Consider the following 17,114-nt stretch of genomic DNA (forward strand, 5'->3'; position numbering starts at 1 on the left):
TTTTTTAAAGACCTCTGGGGATGGTCACTTAACCACTTCCCTAGGTAGCCCATTCCAATGCATAACAACCCTTTTCAGTAAAGTTTTTTTTCTTAATATCCAACCTAAACCTCCCTTGGTGCAACTTTAGCCCATTCCCCCTCATCCTATCACCGGGAACAAGGGAGAATAAACCAATCCCTGCCTTACTACAGCCTCCTTTAAGGTGCCTATAGAGAGCGATAAGGTCACCCCTGAGCCTCCTCTTCTCCAGGCTGAACAACCCCAGCTCCCTCAGCCACTCCTCGTAAGACTTGTTCTCCAGATCCCTTACTGCCTTCATAGCCCTTCTCTGGACATGCTCCAGGGCCTCCATGTCCTTCTTGTAGCGAGGGCCCCAAAACTGAACACAGTACTCAAGGTGTGGCTTCACCAGAGCCAAGTAAAGGGGGACAATCACCTCCCTGGTCCTGCTGGCCACACTGCTTCTTACACAAGCCAGGATGCTGTTGGCCTTCTTGTCCACCTGAGCACACTGCTGGCTCATATTCAGCTGACTATCAACCAATATACCCAGGTTCTTCCCTGCCAGGCAGCTTTCCAGCCACTCACCCCGCAGCCTGTAGCTCTGCTTGGGGTTGTTGTGCCCCAAGTGTAGGACCCGGCATTTGGCTTCATTGAACTTCATACAGTTGGCCTCAGCCCATCGGTCCAGGCTATCCAGATCTTCCAAGTCCAACTCCTGTCCAACTCCAAGTCCAACAGTCAAGTCCAACTCCTGGCACCACACAGGTCTACCCAAAAATTCTGATAATATGACTAAGAGCAGAGTCCAAACTCTACTTAAACTCCCATAGGCTTGGTGCCATGACTACATTCCTGGGGAGCCTGTTCCAGTGCACGACAACCCTCTCAGTGAAGAACCTCTTCCTGATATCCAGCCTGAACCTCCCCTATTTCAGCTTGACTCCATTCCCTCAGGTACTATCACTGATCACTACAGAGAATAGATCAGGGCCTGCCACGCCACTCCCCCTTGTGAGGAAGCTGCAGAGTGTGATGAGGTCTCCTCTCAGCCTCCTCTTCTCCAGGCTGAACAGGCCTAGTGACCTCAGCCACTCCTCATAAAATTTCATCAATCCTCATTCCAGAAAAGGGCAAGCTTTAATTTACGTGGACCAGTATGAAGGATAACTAGTGTTTACTCATTTATGTTTACCTGAGACTGTTGGTATTTCCATATAAGTGTCTCTCAATTTGGTATAAACTTACATCATTAAGCAAGAAAACATTTATTTAACTGCTCTTGGTCTCCATACATGAACATTAGACCTAGGACTAGGGCTTGGGACATTTGGCTTTTAGATATGTGTCCTGGCCACACTGTTGCACTCTTTCTTCAAAAACCTCTGTTCAGAAAGGAATCATTGTCAACAGCATCTCTTTTGTCTGGCACTCTCCCAATTGCCAACACTTCCTAGCATAGAACTGGACATGAATCAGAAGTGTAGACTGAAAGGCTGAAAGGTGGTTTTTTTTTTTTTTTTTTTTTTTGGCCATTGGCCATCATCATAAGCTATTTCATTCTGTGCCAGACCAGGACTCAAATGACGAGTTCAGAAAGTTTGAACATCGCCAAATGAGATCTGGGAGTACTGTCCATGTCTTTTCCACAGTTCATTTAAGCAGAAATATAAAACCTCTCTCCTGTTTCCTATATTACCTGATGATTTGACATGGTGTGTAGAAGCTGTGAATCCTGCATTCAAGAAATATGGCACAGGTCTTACAGTCTCGCTAGTACATACAACTGGTTGCCGAACCTTTGAGTTGGTAAAAAATTTCATGCCCATTTCCTGTGAAAGACATATTTTGGTGTCAGCCATAACAATACGGTAGATGAGGTTTATTGCATTCCTCCCTCTTCCCCATTACTGCCTTTGAATACTGACTTGAGTTCTGTACATGACAGAAAATCAGAGTACACCACAGTCAGTTGAGAATGGATGTCCATGCAGAGCATTTGTCATGCATGTGTTCTGCTAACAAACCATTAAAGCTGTAAAGCTACATAGGTGGAAGCTCACTTTAACAGATTTAAGTAATGTACAGGACATTTACCCTGAGGAACTGATATACATCTGGGCCTAATCCAGACATTACAGGTGTGTAATACAAGCCTTTGTGAAAGATGTTGTCAGATGAGACACAGGGGTCTTGGGGATCATCTTCTAGATTGAGCCCATTGAAGATATAGCCTTGCAGGTCTTGAAGGGGATGCAGACTGTATATCTATGAAGGAAGGAAACACAAAGGTCAATCCTCATTACATGGTCATGTACTGGCCATTGCCAGAGCAGAGATGCTGTCCTGTTTGAAGCAATGTTGTTTCCTGCATTAAAAGCTGCTGAATAGCCAGGCCTAGAAGGTGGTGATCAGTGGAGTCTAGTCTGAGGCTGGTAACTAATGGTGTACCCCAGAGGTCAATACTGGATCTGACCCTGTTTAATATCTTCATTAATAATCTGGATGATGGGACACAGCATACCCTCAACAAATTTGTTGATGATGCAAAACTGGGAGGAGTAGTGGATTTATTAGTGGCTCATGCTGTAATCCAGAGGGACTTCTACAGGTTGGAGAAATGAGCTGACAGGAACCTCATGAAGCTCAAAAATAAGAATTGCAAAGTCCTGCCCCTGGAGAGGAATAACCCTATGCATCAGTATAAGCCTGGGGCCTATCAGCTGGAAAGCGGTGTTGCTTCTCTGCTTCTGCTTCTACCTGGGGTCCTGGTGCACAGGAGTCAACAATGTACCCTTGCAAGAAAGAAGGCCAGTGGTTTCCAACACATTAGGAGGAGTGTAGTTAGCCACTTGAGGGAGATGATTCTTCCCCTTTACTCAGCACTGGTGAGTCCACACCTGGAGAACTGTGTCTAGTTGTGGGCTCCCCAGTACAAGAGAGACATGGGGCTCCTGGAGCAAGTCCAACAAAACACTACAAAGATAAGTATCTTACATATAAGAAAAGTCTGAAAGAGCTAGGAATGTTCAGCCTGGAGAAGAGAAGGCTCAAGGGGGATCACATCAATGTACATAAATACCTGAATGGAGGGTGAAAAGAAGATAGAACCAGGCTCTCTTCAGCAGTGCCCAGTCAAAGGACAGGAGCCCATGGGCATAAAACAAAGCACAGGAACTTCCCTCTGAACACCAGGAAGCACTTCTTTACTGTGTGGGTGACTGAGCACCGGCACTGGTTGCCCAAAGAGGTTGTGGAGTTCACCTCCTTGGAGATATTCTAAAGTCATCTGTACATGGCACTGGGCAACCTGTTCTAGGTGTCCCTCTGGGTGATTGCTGCTGAGAATCATGGAATAAGAATAATGGGATATCTATTTGGAGAGTAATCTGGGACTTTACCTTCCTTTTTGGGTTTTTACTCTTTATCAAGTCTCTTTTCTTGTCCTTGGCCATTCTGGGTATATATAGTACCCAGGATAGCACTGTTGCTCCTGTGTGGCCTGCCTGTTGACTTGTGATCATCTACTGAAGTTTCCCATGTGAGCATATGAGTCCTAGAGTCACTGGTTAAATCAAATCCCAGGTCCTTTACAGGACTTCTGACTGCCAAGAAACAAAGGCTGTGTATTACATATTATAGATGGTTCATGGCCAGCACATGCAAAAAGTGGTAGATGTTTAACACAGTCTCCAGTAGAGAGACATGTCAATGGAGAAGAAAACAGTGCTTCAGAGAAAGAGACAGTGCATTTGTTTGGATAGCTTACCATTTCTGCAGACAGTTCTGTCTCAGTCTTCAGGAGCAGCACACTCTGATCTACTGCCCTCACAGCACAGAAGGAGTTAGGAGCAGCTTCTATAACTAAGCTGACATTGGAAGCTGATTGCATTCGTTTTTCAGAGAATTGCATCTGGACCTAAAATTTATCAAACACATATTGGTATGGATAATCCCTACTACTCAAGGCTTCTCTAGATTTCTGTGAAAGGAGGATGAGAAAAAGAGTAAAAGCTCTTTTGTTAAAGCACAGCTGATCTGACCAGAGGGTGATGTCTGGTTTCCACTGCCTCTGTTGACCAGGCCTCAACTATAACGGGGTGTTAGGCAATAAGACTCCCACGTTATGGTAACTTAAATGAAGACTACCTTAACTGATTTAAAAAGAAGTGTGATTCTGTTGCTGCTATTGTCTAACCAAATCTGATTATGACACTGACTACGTGTAATAAGCACTACAATGAGCAAATCATATTTTTACTAGGTCCATGGGCTACCTTAGGAATTGCAGTACAGATCTGGTATGAATCCTGTCATAGAGAAATGTTTTTGATACTTGTGTTACATAAGAGGGGAAAAGTGTGTGTATGTGTTAGGGGGGGAGAGGGGAAGAGACTGTATCAGGTAAATGAAAACATTATCCTTAACACTGTTTGTTTTTTTCTTCTGTTTTGTTTCACGATAGCGATCTTTTAGCTTTCAGAAACTGAACTTGAGAAAAATCTTAAAAGTGAAATCTGAATTCAAAATGGCTAATCAATACGTTTCACCGGAAAAAAAAAAAAAGGAAAAAAAAAAAACACACATAACCTTAGACCCCAAGATTTTTATTTTTGCTTCCTTTTCTATATGTATTTAGTTGTTGTAAACATAAACTACATTTTTTCCACAGAAAAACTATAAAAAATTAGATTACGTTGTGAAGTGGGGTAAGACTAAAGTATGTTTGCTATGTTAAAGCATAGACTGTCAAAACGAAATAAGACACTAGTTTAGTGCTGGAGAAGTGGGTACAATATGGGAGTAGTGTGTTTCCAGAAAAGTAGTTTTTAATGTTAAAGCGGATTTGCCTTTTGGCAGTAAAACCAGGAGGTGGTGGCAGGGGAAAGATATAAGAATAAAGAGAAAAAAGGAGAATAAAGAGAGAGATGCTGAGAGAAGTAGATGGAAACGAGAAGTAAAACTGGAAATTTGTTGCGAACGTGTGCATAAAGAATATGTATTTATCTGGCAACATGTAAGACTCGCTCTGTCTTGGTGTCTCTCACCTTGTTTTTGAAGCACTTCTCAACTGGAAATCGGACACTGTCTGCCACCAGCTCCTTGTCAGGATGTAAGGTGTATACTAGCAGCCAAAGGGCTGGAGCCATTTTCTCACTGACCTCAAGTGGGATGGTGAAAGTGCCATTTTGATCTGTTATTAGAGAGGAAGAGACAAATAAAGAAACATACCCAAAGGTGGCTGTACTACTGCTGTAGTAGCCATCATAGACAGACATGCATCAGGACCTGTCAGTGGAGCAACCTGTAGTCAAACAATAAACTGAAAAATCCTGGAGTGACAGGGAGTGGCCAGGAGGTGACATGTCAGGGCTTAAACCCAGATGCCCTCAGATTTATCGTCAGTTTGAACAGGTGACCAGATTCAGACAGCCTCCCCAAGACAGACTCTCTGCATTCCCTCCACTATCCTTTGGGGACATCTTTACAGGACACTATTTCTTGAATTATATCTGAAACTAGTTTCTTGACTAAATGATTTTATAGTGATCTTACTAGTAATGCACTTGTGCATGGGCATAGAGGAATACTAACAACTCAACAGCTGCTGGGTACCTCCAAGAAGTCTTGTCTTGGTCCCCAGTTAACCCCTCTTTTTTTTTTTTTTAATTGCAGAACCATGATGGCAACTTGACTCACCAGCTTGGATATTAACTTTAATTTCCCCTGTAAGGACAATCTTGCCTTTTGCCATGCCCTGTACAGAAAACAACAATACATTTATGGGTTGGTAGAGGTTGGAGGAAGAAAATGACAATCAAGTTCAATGTACATTGATATGGCAATTGAAGCATGTGCATTGGGATGGCTTCACATGCTTAAACATCAGCCATATGGCACTGCTGATGTTACTGGCAAGGAAGCAGCATAAAAAGGAAGGGAAAGGAGTAGGGCAGAGAATACCATGAAGAGTTTCTGGTAGAGAAGGGAAATTAACCATAGCCTAAGCCAATATGAAGGGGGATACTTGCTACAAAATTAAGTAGCACAACCAGAAATTATGGGTTATTTTGCCTGAGCAGGTACTTTTGCCAAGTCAGCTCAGTACTGTTTCTGTTCATGGATCATTGTGGTGGCTGGCTATCCAGAGTCTGGAAAAGCACTACCATAATTGCTGGGGGTAAAGCTCACTGCCCAAATAGTTGCCTAGTAAAGCTCTTTCGGTGAAACTCTGTAAGAAACCCACGCTCACCACATAGTAGAAGTTCATGATGTTGATATGTTCATATCCTTCTGTGTTCAATATGTAGTGCACAGTGATCATCCTTTTCTGCCCACAGCTCAGATCTTTCCACAAAGGCTCAATCCTCACAAAGCTGCTAGTCCAGGAGTAGAAGCGTTGGACAGAGAGAGATGCATCGGGGTACGAAGGCTCTATCCAGCCTTCAGAGTGGCACTGGTCACTGGTTTTGTATGTTGCCTGATTAGGAGAGGTAATGGGGAAGAAAAGTAAAACAAACATGACTCACTACGGAAAACGTTATCATGTGCTCACATCAAAATGATTAGTTCACACAATGCACTATCTAAGAACATCTTAAGACAATCTGGGAAGGAAGAAATATCACACTGGTCTTGCAGCCTTGCAGCAAGCCATTGAATTGTAACAACTCAGGTATTTTCCTCACTTCTTTTATTTTTTGGGAGTTATTTTTTGAGAGTTTATTTTTGAGAGTTCTAGAATATTAAATAATACAAAAAATGGACATTTTTATTACCAGAATTCAAACCTCATCCAATCTTTTGGAGGTTCAGTTTGAGACTAGCCTTCTCCCTCTCCCTCTCCCTCTCCCTCTCCCTCTCCCTCTCCCTCTCCCTCTCCCTCTCCCTCTCCCTCTCCCTCTCCCTCTCCCTCTCCCTCTCCCTCTCCCTCTCCCTCTCCCTCTCCCTCTCCCTCTCTCACATCTTCCCCCTTCCTTTTTACTCCCCCTTATCCCCCCCCCCCCCGCCCCCATTCTGTACTCACTTTCAGACTGATCTCAGGATCAAACATTTCGGATGTGTCAATGCTAAACTCAGAGATGCCATTAACATCAGTGGTGAAATTGTCTACATTCTTGTTATTGACAAATAGCTGAATGACCTCATTGGAAAGAGGGGAGTTGTCTTTGTCTACCAGCTTGATCTATAGGAGAAGAAAATACTAGACATGTTTATCTTGTTATCTTTCTCTGTGTAGATATGCATGTTTTTCATCCTTTCCTTTCAGTGCTGCTGGTAAGATGACCTTATCCTTTCCTCACTGAAAAAGGCTGAACTGAATGTAAGACAAAGAAAGATACATTTATACCTCCGCTTTAAATCACTGACAGAGTGATGTGGGATTTGTCAACAAACATAAAATCATGAAAAGGCTTTTTGAGACAGAAACTGTTTCCTGCATATTTCCTTGTATATTTGTTTTGTTTTACTCTGTCTTCCCTCATTGCCCAGTGTTATTTTTTTTCTCATTTGTAATGGTCAGTTCTGAAGGGGGAAGCAGTGATTTGTATCAAACTGAAAACACAAGTTAGAAAAATACTAATTAATGGATTGTTTTGATGCAAAGTATTTCTGGCAGAAACAAACTCAGAATAAGTTTATACTCTTCAGTATTCGGAATTACTGATAAGGCACTCTATATGTAAAGAAAGAAGCTTGGGGAGAAAACAATCCCCCCAAAATAGTCCCCTAGTTTTTCCCGTCTTGGCAATCTTGTGATATCAGTCACCTTCACTACAAACTATCTGTGCCTTCACTTACCTGTCCAAAGTAGGGAATTCCTCTTCTGTAGTGGCGATCCATATTCTCAAACTGCAAACTGCTCATCACTCGAGTTATGGAAATAGACTGAGTAGCTGTAAGTTGCAGGCCTGTAAGACATGCCTGGAGTCAAGAGAAAATACACTTTGTCTTGTATATAGCTACATCAGAGGTAGCATTTACCTGGAAATTATTGCCATGCTTATAAAAATAGGAAGACATCCTTGTGCTCAGCAGACAGAGGTTGAATATCCTCTACTGTATTTTTCTAACCACACCACTGTTGCTGTTTCTGACTGTCTAAAAGGGATTACCTGTTCCTTTCTCTGTGACAATGGCTTTCACATCAAGATTCCTCATATAACCAATGCGATTTAGCTCAAAGATGTTGGAACTGAAAACATGGGAGAGGCAGCCATCAGTTTCCAGCTGGAAAGGGAAGAAAAATTATGTTACCAAGGATCACAGCTTACTAAGGATATTGGCAATATACAATGCCCTTCTTTGGTAGTATCTTTAAAAATTACTGAAGTTTCAGGCAGATGCTTCCTATGACACTGCCTAACACCCATGACCCAGGACAGCATGCAATGTTCCATCAAACTCCTGTTGAAATGTCCTGAGAGGTAACTGCCAGGCAGCAATGGGAGAGGAAAGGCACTCCTGTCAGTTTCTGCATGACAGGAGAGAAAAAACTCTCACAAAGAGTTGCTGCATCTTCCTCTCCTTGTCTGGCAGATCTTGACTCTGCCTGGGAGATTACTAATGCATGTGAAACCAACTGTGGATGCATCACATGATGTCTTTTCTTTACATTTTTAATTTTGAAATTCTTGGTCTACTGTTTTGGAAATACTGTGCTGCATAGTTTTGTATGAAGACAGCTCTGCTTAACTAGATGGGTATTCAACTGGTGAGACAAGTGAAAGTAAAGTTCTTGGGTCTATATACATGTATTTCCCACATCTGGGAAATACTTCTACCTGAAGAATGCCAGGCCTTCCACAGCAGAGTGAAAATGGGGAAAAATTGGTTACTGAATTCTATCAGATAAAATGAGTTCTCAGCAGTCAAGAGAAGAATTTTCCATAGCTTTCAAAAAGGAGTCTTTTCCCATTACTTTTGAATTGATCTATATAGAACTGATGGAGATACCACTACCTACACTTTTCAGGTGGGTCATAAAGAAAGAACATGTCAGTCCTTCTTCAGGCCTGGTGGAAAACCAGGACAATTAAGTGCCCAGAGTTTCTGGCTAGTGATCTAAGTGAATAGGTGAGTTCAATGAAGTGAAACATTGAAGAAAGAAAAAAAGAAATAAAATAAAGAAATGTTGTGAGCAGAGAGAGAAGCAGGAACATGGAGGAAAAGGCAAGCACAAAGAGGAATTATAATTATGCATCATACATCTTTTGTAAATGATTGACAAACTGGGCTTTTCTTGCATCTTCCATATGAATCAAAATCCCTGCACACGCTCAGCTGGACTTTCCCCTCAACAGGCTGGCCATAGGTGTACCTAGGGGAAGAAGAAAAATGTCAGTGAGAGGATGCTTGAAAAACTGGCTTAAGGAATTTATGCAGGAATAGACCCAGCTTGAGAAGGGATCTAGCAAGCCAGACACTAGGGTGATTTCACAATTTCTTTCTAACTTTCTTTCTGTTACAGAAAGATAATACAAATTGCAAGTTGAAATACTGATGAGTTTTATTTCACCCATGAACCAGAACCATACCATAAATGTCAAAATAAATACACCTATAAGGATGATGCCCAGACGTAACTGCCAACCAAATTATGACTGTTTTCTCCATTCTTCTTCTTAGAGAGAAGTCCTAGACTCACTGAGATCAAAGCAAAACTCCTCATAATTGTAAGGGGTTCAGGATTCCAACCAATAGTTATAAGTTACAAGTTCTTTGTATTAGAGTAAACAAGGTCTTTCCAAAGGACTAAGCTTAGTGGGAAAGTTAAAGACAGCTGAAACATTAAGACCCATGTTAGAATTTAACAGTGTTAAGCTGAACAAAGGCCCCCCTCCGAGGTGATTTGCTGGGAGAAGACACATCGTACTATAAAAGGGGACTCCGTGAAATATTTGGTTAACCAACCAAACACCATTGAGAAGAGAATACTCATACAATAAAATGAGAGGAGAATACAAGTAAATGAAAACTCCAACCATCAAGTCAGCCCTGACCAACCTCTTCTGAAGCCCTATTTATTCTAGTCTGTTCTCTAAGTCCTTTCTCTTTCCCCAGTCTTTGGGAAGTTCTTGCTCTTCAGTATGTTTACTAATCGCTCTGCACCTGGTACTTACACTCCACAGACTTTCACTGTGAACTCTGAATCCATGACTGTAAGACTTTCTGGTGCAGTGACTATAACATCAAATTTTGGCAACACTAGAACAAAGAATAAAAAGACAAAGAAACCAACACTGTCATATTGTCTCTTCTGAGATGAAATTAGATATAACTTTAGTCACAGATGGAATGAAAGCTCAGCACTGGGGTGTCAAGATAGCCAAGAAATGGCCTGATCAGTGAAGGTTCGTTTAAGCATTAATTCAAAGCTTTGATGAGAATGATGAAAATGACCATTCTGAATGATGAATTCTGTGATATCTAGAACTCTTGCAAAGCTATGGCCAGAAAGTTAGTGGACCTGCCTGGGAGAAGGTTAGCTCATCACAGTGGATTTTTCTATCAATTTATTGATTTATTATGCAGATTCTTTTCCCAGATGAATCTGTGCAAATTGGTTAATTTCTGTTGTCTTTTTACTTTTCTTCCCCCTCTATTTCTTAATGACAAATAAAATAATTGAAGTTACATTTGCCAGGAAGGTGTTTGAAGTATTAGCAATCATAAGGGTTGCCTGATAAGACTCATCTTTAATAATGTTTTCTACTCTGAATTAAAACCAGCAGGTGGCATTTACCATATTCCTCCACAAGGAAAGAATAATTTGTTCTATCTCCTGATTTCTTTTCTATGATAATTTTATAGTTCCCCAGGATAGGCTCTTCAGTTAGTGGGAATTCAATCTGGACAATATTCATCTCTGATGTCACATTTTGCCACTGAAAGATCCTGTTGTTCCATGGATCCTGAAGAAAAAAAGTATATAGATTCACAGTTTGTTTGCCTCAGAAGTCTTTTGCAACTAGCATACAAAACCAGAAACAAAGAAGCATAGGGCAAGTTGCTCTTAATTCATTGAAGAAGCTGTTTAATGCAAATACTCATTGAGATAAATTGTACCTTGGTACTCCAGTTATTAATGTTGCTAGATTCTCATCTGATGATCTCAGATTTGGCTATCCTTTGCAATCCTAGGTATTAGTCTCAATGATCAGAAGAAGTTGCACTACACTGTTTTCCCCTGCTTCTTAGCATGTATTTTACTAGTTTTGTGTCAAGGGGGGAAAGAAAGAAAATCCCTTCTTCATGCTTCTCCTTCACCCTAGCTTAAACAAATCTTGCCCTTAATTACCCTTCCCCCCCCCCCTTTTTTTTTTCTGCTGCCAGAAGGAGGAAGGGAACATTTCTTCTATACTGAAATGTCTTTTGCCTCTGACTGTATTTTATGCTAGTTAGGTTACAGAATACTAACTCGTGCAATTTCCTTGAACTCTTTACAACACAGACTGAAAAAAAATGCACACAAAACTCCAAATATTTATGATTCAACACAAACTAATATCACATGATTTCGCAGTGTAAGAAAATTTTGCAGGAATATTGTCTAGATGTGTTTTGTGATTAAAAACCACTGCAAAATGCAATGGAAGTGCCAGTATAGCTACTAATTTTACTCACTGCCTATATTTGTTCACAGTTTTGAGTTATGAAAAGATATACTCCAAAACAAGTTGAACAAACTGGACGTGGTGTAAGGGAGTCAAAGACAGGCATAGGAACAGTACAACTTTTATAACTGCTGAGATGAAAGTAGATATGTTTTCCATGTTAGTAAAGATTGAACAGCATCCTGGAATTTTATGGAGTTTCTGTTAATTTCTGCCAGTGTATTCATGAGCAGGATATGGCTTAACATAAACTAATATAAGCATATGTGCTCTAGATTTTTTGTTTGTAAGTGTGGTACATTACAAAGGGAAAAATCTCCTACCTGAATAGCGATCAAGGGGTACTGAAAAAGGAAAAAGAAAAAAAAAAAATGGGAGAAGAAATTAGATGTCTGAACAAACACAAATTATTTTTCTCCAGGATTGTGAGGACTGCCTAACTAATAAGAAGTATAATTCTAGATCTCATAATCAGTTTTCATAGCAATTCTGCATCAATAAGTAGATTACAACAAGGGACCGGATGAAATGATAATGTTGGGACAGGCTCTGATCATATTGGATTTAGGGGAAATCAGAAGCAGTTGATTATGCAGAGTTACAGTGGTGCATGTAAATCATGATTTGGGCTTCTTTGATCTTACATCTTCCCTCTGTTTATATAGCACCAGGTTTTTTGGTAACACTGTGCTGTCTTCTGCTTTACAACTACATGAAAAGAGGCCAGTAAAATCCCTCCATCTCTTGTGTTATGTACCATTAGCATGAAGACAGCTTACTGGCAATGAAAAAAAGTGTCACTGATGAAATAAACAGTCATGGTAAGTCTTTTCATTTCCTCTTTTTTAAAACGAGCAAAGTACCGTAGGTGGTTGACTTGCCTATTTTTGCAAGCAACAATTGCTGAATGGTAATAGCAGGAGACTGTCAAGTGGGCTTTCTAGTCAGAGCTATAAATAATGTCTGCAGCACAAAGGCAGGGGGTTTTTAAAGCCTCTTTCCCAGCAGTAGCAAGAGGTCTTGTGTCAGGAGTGCAATCTGCTACAGACTTGTCCAGTTACATGTGACTGTAAGGTAAGGGTAGAACATATCACCTGCTTAGGAAATCTTGTTTACTTTTCGCATGTAGTCTCTGCAAAAACTCTTATTTATTTATTTATTATTATTATTATTTTTTTTTTCCCACAGCAAACTGATTACTTAAAATCTGAGGGGAGTTTGTGTCCCAGTAATTTTAAATACAGGGAAATATTTCACATCACTCACCATCTCTTGAACAGGTTTAAAATTGAAATCCAGAGCAACAACACGAAACATCACTGGAAAGACATGGAACAAGGCATTAACGGTACTGGAGCTAATTTAGCTGAGCATGAGTTTTTGCTTTTATTAGCACTTCCAGTTTCATTGGATCTTCTAACAAACCCACTTGCACAGGATGTAAGTAATAAAATGCATCTGAAGATAAAAGAATGCTATGGGGACTTTGCTGAGTGCACTTTCCCCCAGCATTGTATTCTCACTCTTTCATGAAAGTTTGCTTAACCTCAGAGAAAGGGGATGGCTGCACTGCAGTGCAGGTCAGGTAGTCTCAACTGACTGCCATAATTCTTTCTGTGGCTGTCTGTGTGATGTAAGCAAATTTGTTCCTCTTCATTACCCAGTCTCTAAAGTGAGGTTTATTGCTTTGAACATATGAAAGCTCCTAATATTACTGCAACTCAGCAAAGTGTCAGTTTTTCCTAATGCAGTACAATCCTTGTTAGTTAAGTTTGTTCTCATCTTGTACACATTTTTAATTTTTTTTTTTTTTACAAGAGCAGAACTGAAAGAATGACAATCACTACACAATAAAAAACAGAAACAAGCATGCTTCAAAAATGTCCTTACAAACCATTATTTTTTCATTCAATTTAACCTACTGCTTCCCCGCACCTCAGTGCCAAACAATCTGTCAAATAATCAGTCTGTGTTTGTGAGACGCCTTGGTGGAACCAAATTCTGATTGGTAAGCTTTCCTTTCTGCAATCTGTTAAGACAGAACTCATCCCCAATTAAAATATAGATGATCCAGTCTAACTGCTATGTTATTTGGCTTACCTCTGGAAAGAAATATTCTTTCAGTGTTTCCCACAATGTTGTTTTAGAAACCTTAAAACCTAGCAGTGAATTAAGAAATTGATGGGAATAAATAGGGCTTTGTGTATGTGGAGTTCTGCTCTACAGCAAGATGAGAAGTATGGATAGCTAAATAGCATAAATGTCTCAACTTTGCAGGAAAAAAATAAATTATATATATATATATATATATATATATATATGTATATAAAGTCCTAAGCTATGAGAACTGAGGGCAAATAACATGATCTTTTATTTAAAAAAAAAATAATAAAAAATTGTATTTCATTTTTAAATCATGGTCTTGGTCTTTTGTCGGTCTTTGAAGCTTACTAGTATCACAGACTGTGGGAGCATTGTTTCAGCCAGCAATATAAATAGTGATCTTATCACTTCTTTCTACTTGCTTGGCTTGTTACCAGGAATGAAATGACAGCAGTAAAAGCTCCCCTCTTCTCTTAATTGAGGAAGGGACAAATAAAATGAATAGAGACTGTCTGACGGTAGTCTTCTGCCATCCTGAGGATGACTCTCTGAACTTCACAGCAAACACCCAGCATGGTTTTAACAGAAATTCTGAAGGTGTCCAGATTGTAACTCAGCCTGAGGAATACCCTTCATAAAAATTTTATCTGAAGAAATTGCATAAGGAAAATGCCATCAACTAAACAGATATTCACCACTCTGTCCTGGTTTGTAGATGGGTTTGTCTGTCTGCACAAAGACAAAGCTCTCTGCATTCCAAATCATCACTGACCGCCGCTCTTCCAGGTTAACTGTGGTGCCTTTGGCAGAGAAGGAAATGAAAGCCAGTGGGACAGAATTGACAGGAGGAATCTGTAAGGAAACAAGAAAACAAAGGGACGACGCTAGTCTCAAAGTCATTTGCTCCAGAACCTGTTGAACACCCATGGACTACCCATGGACTAGACTCCTAAAAAGAGAAACCCATCTCACTCCCATCATCTGAAATGTCTTTCTTGAACCTTTCACATTTCTTATGTCTATTAAAAATCTCTCCTTGTCTGTCACTACGTACCTTTTCTCCACTTCCTTTTTTTTTCTTCAACGTGTCTTATTTCTACTGCTTCTTGTTCCCTTCCTGCTCTTTCTTGACCCTCCCTACATTTCCTATAAGCCTCTGGCATCAGCCGTTCCAACAAGTTAACTTTTCCATTAGGACATAGACTAAAATTAATTTACCGTGAAGTTGAAGCACTGTAGATCATTGCTTGCCATCATGGTTTTCTCAAAAATAGTGGTGTTAACAGCACCATACTCAAGGATGACTCTAACAGATATCGTTTGATTGAGGTTGAGGAACTGTAGGCAAACCTGGCCTGGAGAGTCATTTTGGAGGACAGCAGGCACCATCAGAACATACTGCCTGTGAGATCCAACAGCACAGTGATCACATCATAGATAATCGAGAAACAGCCTCAACAGGAAGAAACAAATGCAAAGAGTTTGTATTGTTCAATACCTGCTGGTTGGTTTGGAAAAAACATAAGACACTCTTGCTGGTGCCCCCCACTTCTGCCCTACAGCTCCCGACAAGTTCAGCCTTTGTTTCCCCACACAGCTCTGCCAGTGCTCCCTACTGTTACACTTTAGCCCATCACCTTACTCCTGGAATCATCTGCTTTTCTGCTTTTAGCAAAGTATATTGTTGCTACTACTGCTATTGTCCTTTCTGAACACAAACATCAACTTCTCTGGAATTTCTTCAACAGGTGGAAGGTCTGCTTGGTTTTTAATGAGAACCATTCATTTGATGTCCACACTCCAGGTTAACTTAGCTCTCCAGATATGAAAGATGAGTCATAACAGTATTTAATATTTACAGTAAAAGTAGTGGCATCAACTAGCACTGTCTTTAAAGCCTTACAATGAATACTATTAGTAATAATATGGTAGTTCTTACGGCTCAGGTTCCTTTCCAGCTGTTACATGCAGGAGGACAATAGCCAGAAGAAACTTCAACCACATTTTTCTCACTGGGAAACAGAAGAAAGAGATAAATTCTCTTCCCAAGAAGTAATGCGTTGCTTGCTACTTTAACAGTTCTGCAACATTCCTCACCAAGAGCTCCAGATGAAACGAGTTGGCCCTTCAACTCCTCTCTGGTTCCTTCCTTAGATGCTAGTGCCTTTATAATTGCAGTAAGGGGTGGAGATCCTAGTCTATCCTAATTCCTTCAAGAACCTCCCCTAGCCCTACTGCAAACTACACCACCAACCCACTGTCTCCAGATAGCAACACTTTGCTGCATTTCTCTGAATGTCTGCACAAAGTGTCCTTAGCAGTCTTGTTTTCAGGTGAGGGGCTTTTCTTCTTATGCTGATACTTGGAACAGAAAACAATGAAATGACCTAAAACAGAAGGAGCCTGTCAAACTACATTAATATTTGAGGGCTTATCCCTTCATTCTTGTAATTTACCTCCTGGATTCCCAGTCGGGGTGAAGTAGAATAGTTTTCTATGCTTTGACACCTGATTCTGTTTAAAATAATGTGTTGGCCTCTCTTTTCTCTTCCTTCTTAGATATTTTGAATATTGGTGAGATGGACTAATCTCTGTCCATTAAGCACTTTGCAGTATTGTTGAAGTCTGTTTTATTTCAGCCTGAAATTAGCCAGTTGGTAGATCCTCAGGATAGCATTTTTGAGTTTCTCAGGGTTCTAGTTTTTACACCTCTGTGGAAGCTACTTAGTTTTTGTTTGTTTGTTTGCTTGTTTTTGTTTTGTATGTATGTGTGTAATGTATTTTTGGTTGGTTGGTTGGTTGGTTTGGTTTGTTTTTAGGGGAAAAAAATCTACTTTCAGCCAAAGAGCCAAAGAGATTTTTTTTTTTTGGGGGGGATGAAGAAAAATTACCTTCCCATTCATATTGTACTATGTGTATGTGTACTGGGTCTGGCTAGGATAAATTTATGAAGCCAGCTTTCTTCACAGAGCAGTTTGTATAGTGCTGTGCTTTGCATATGTGGCTAATCAGTGTTGATAAAACAGTGTTTTGGCTGTTGGTGATCAGTGCTTGCACAGTGTCAAGGTTTTCTTTCTCTCCCAGAAAAAAAAAAAAAAAAAGTCATTAGGCTGGGGGTGTGCAAGAAAGTGGGAGGGGACACAGCCAGGACCCAACTGACCAAAGCGACATCGTGCTCAGCAGTAAAAGCTGGGTAAAGGAGGAGGAGGGGGAACATTTGTAGTTAAGTCACTTGTCTTCACAAGAAGCTGCTATGTGTACTGAGGCCCTGCTTCCCACCTAGTGGCTGGACATATGCCTGCCAATGGAAACTAGTGAATAGATTCCTCTTTTTTCTTTACTTCTATGTGAACATTTTTGCTTTTCTTATTAACTGTCTATCTGAATCAA

At 40.5% G+C, this 17,114-nt stretch overlaps 1 protein-coding gene across 1 annotated transcript in view; it reads right to left on the reverse strand.

Moving 5' to 3' along the window:
* The window catches only part of LOC309873836 (ovostatin), a gene marked incomplete at both ends in the record, with an annotated part of 31,780 nt that extends 15,153 nt beyond the window's left edge, over nt 1-16,627 (reverse strand). Inside the window, 18 exons of the mRNA XM_082751590.1 lie at nt 1,703-1,835; nt 2,101-2,271; nt 3,773-3,922; nt 5,052-5,197; nt 5,704-5,761; nt 6,257-6,484; nt 7,031-7,189; nt 7,807-7,916; nt 8,121-8,235; nt 9,214-9,325; nt 10,128-10,212; nt 10,751-10,919; nt 11,945-11,965; nt 12,888-12,940; nt 14,420-14,576; nt 14,943-15,126; nt 15,664-15,791; nt 16,616-16,627. Coding sequence (XP_082607716.1) covers nt 1,703-1,835; nt 2,101-2,271; nt 3,773-3,922; nt 5,052-5,197; nt 5,704-5,761; nt 6,257-6,484; nt 7,031-7,189; nt 7,807-7,916; nt 8,121-8,235; nt 9,214-9,325; nt 10,128-10,212; nt 10,751-10,919; nt 11,945-11,965; nt 12,888-12,940; nt 14,420-14,576; nt 14,943-15,126; nt 15,664-15,791; nt 16,616-16,627 — 2,191 coding nt within the window. The remainder of the gene's footprint in view (nt 1-1,702; nt 1,836-2,100; nt 2,272-3,772; nt 3,923-5,051; nt 5,198-5,703; nt 5,762-6,256; nt 6,485-7,030; nt 7,190-7,806; nt 7,917-8,120; nt 8,236-9,213; nt 9,326-10,127; nt 10,213-10,750; nt 10,920-11,944; nt 11,966-12,887; nt 12,941-14,419; nt 14,577-14,942; nt 15,127-15,663; nt 15,792-16,615) is intronic.
* Between the last annotated feature and the right edge of the window lie 487 nt (nt 16,628-17,114).

The sequence above is a fragment of the Aythya marila genome (assembly GCF_965140915.1).
Source record: "Aythya marila genome assembly, chromosome: 1".
Lineage (NCBI taxonomy): Eukaryota > Metazoa > Chordata > Aves > Anseriformes > Anatidae > Aythya > Aythya marila.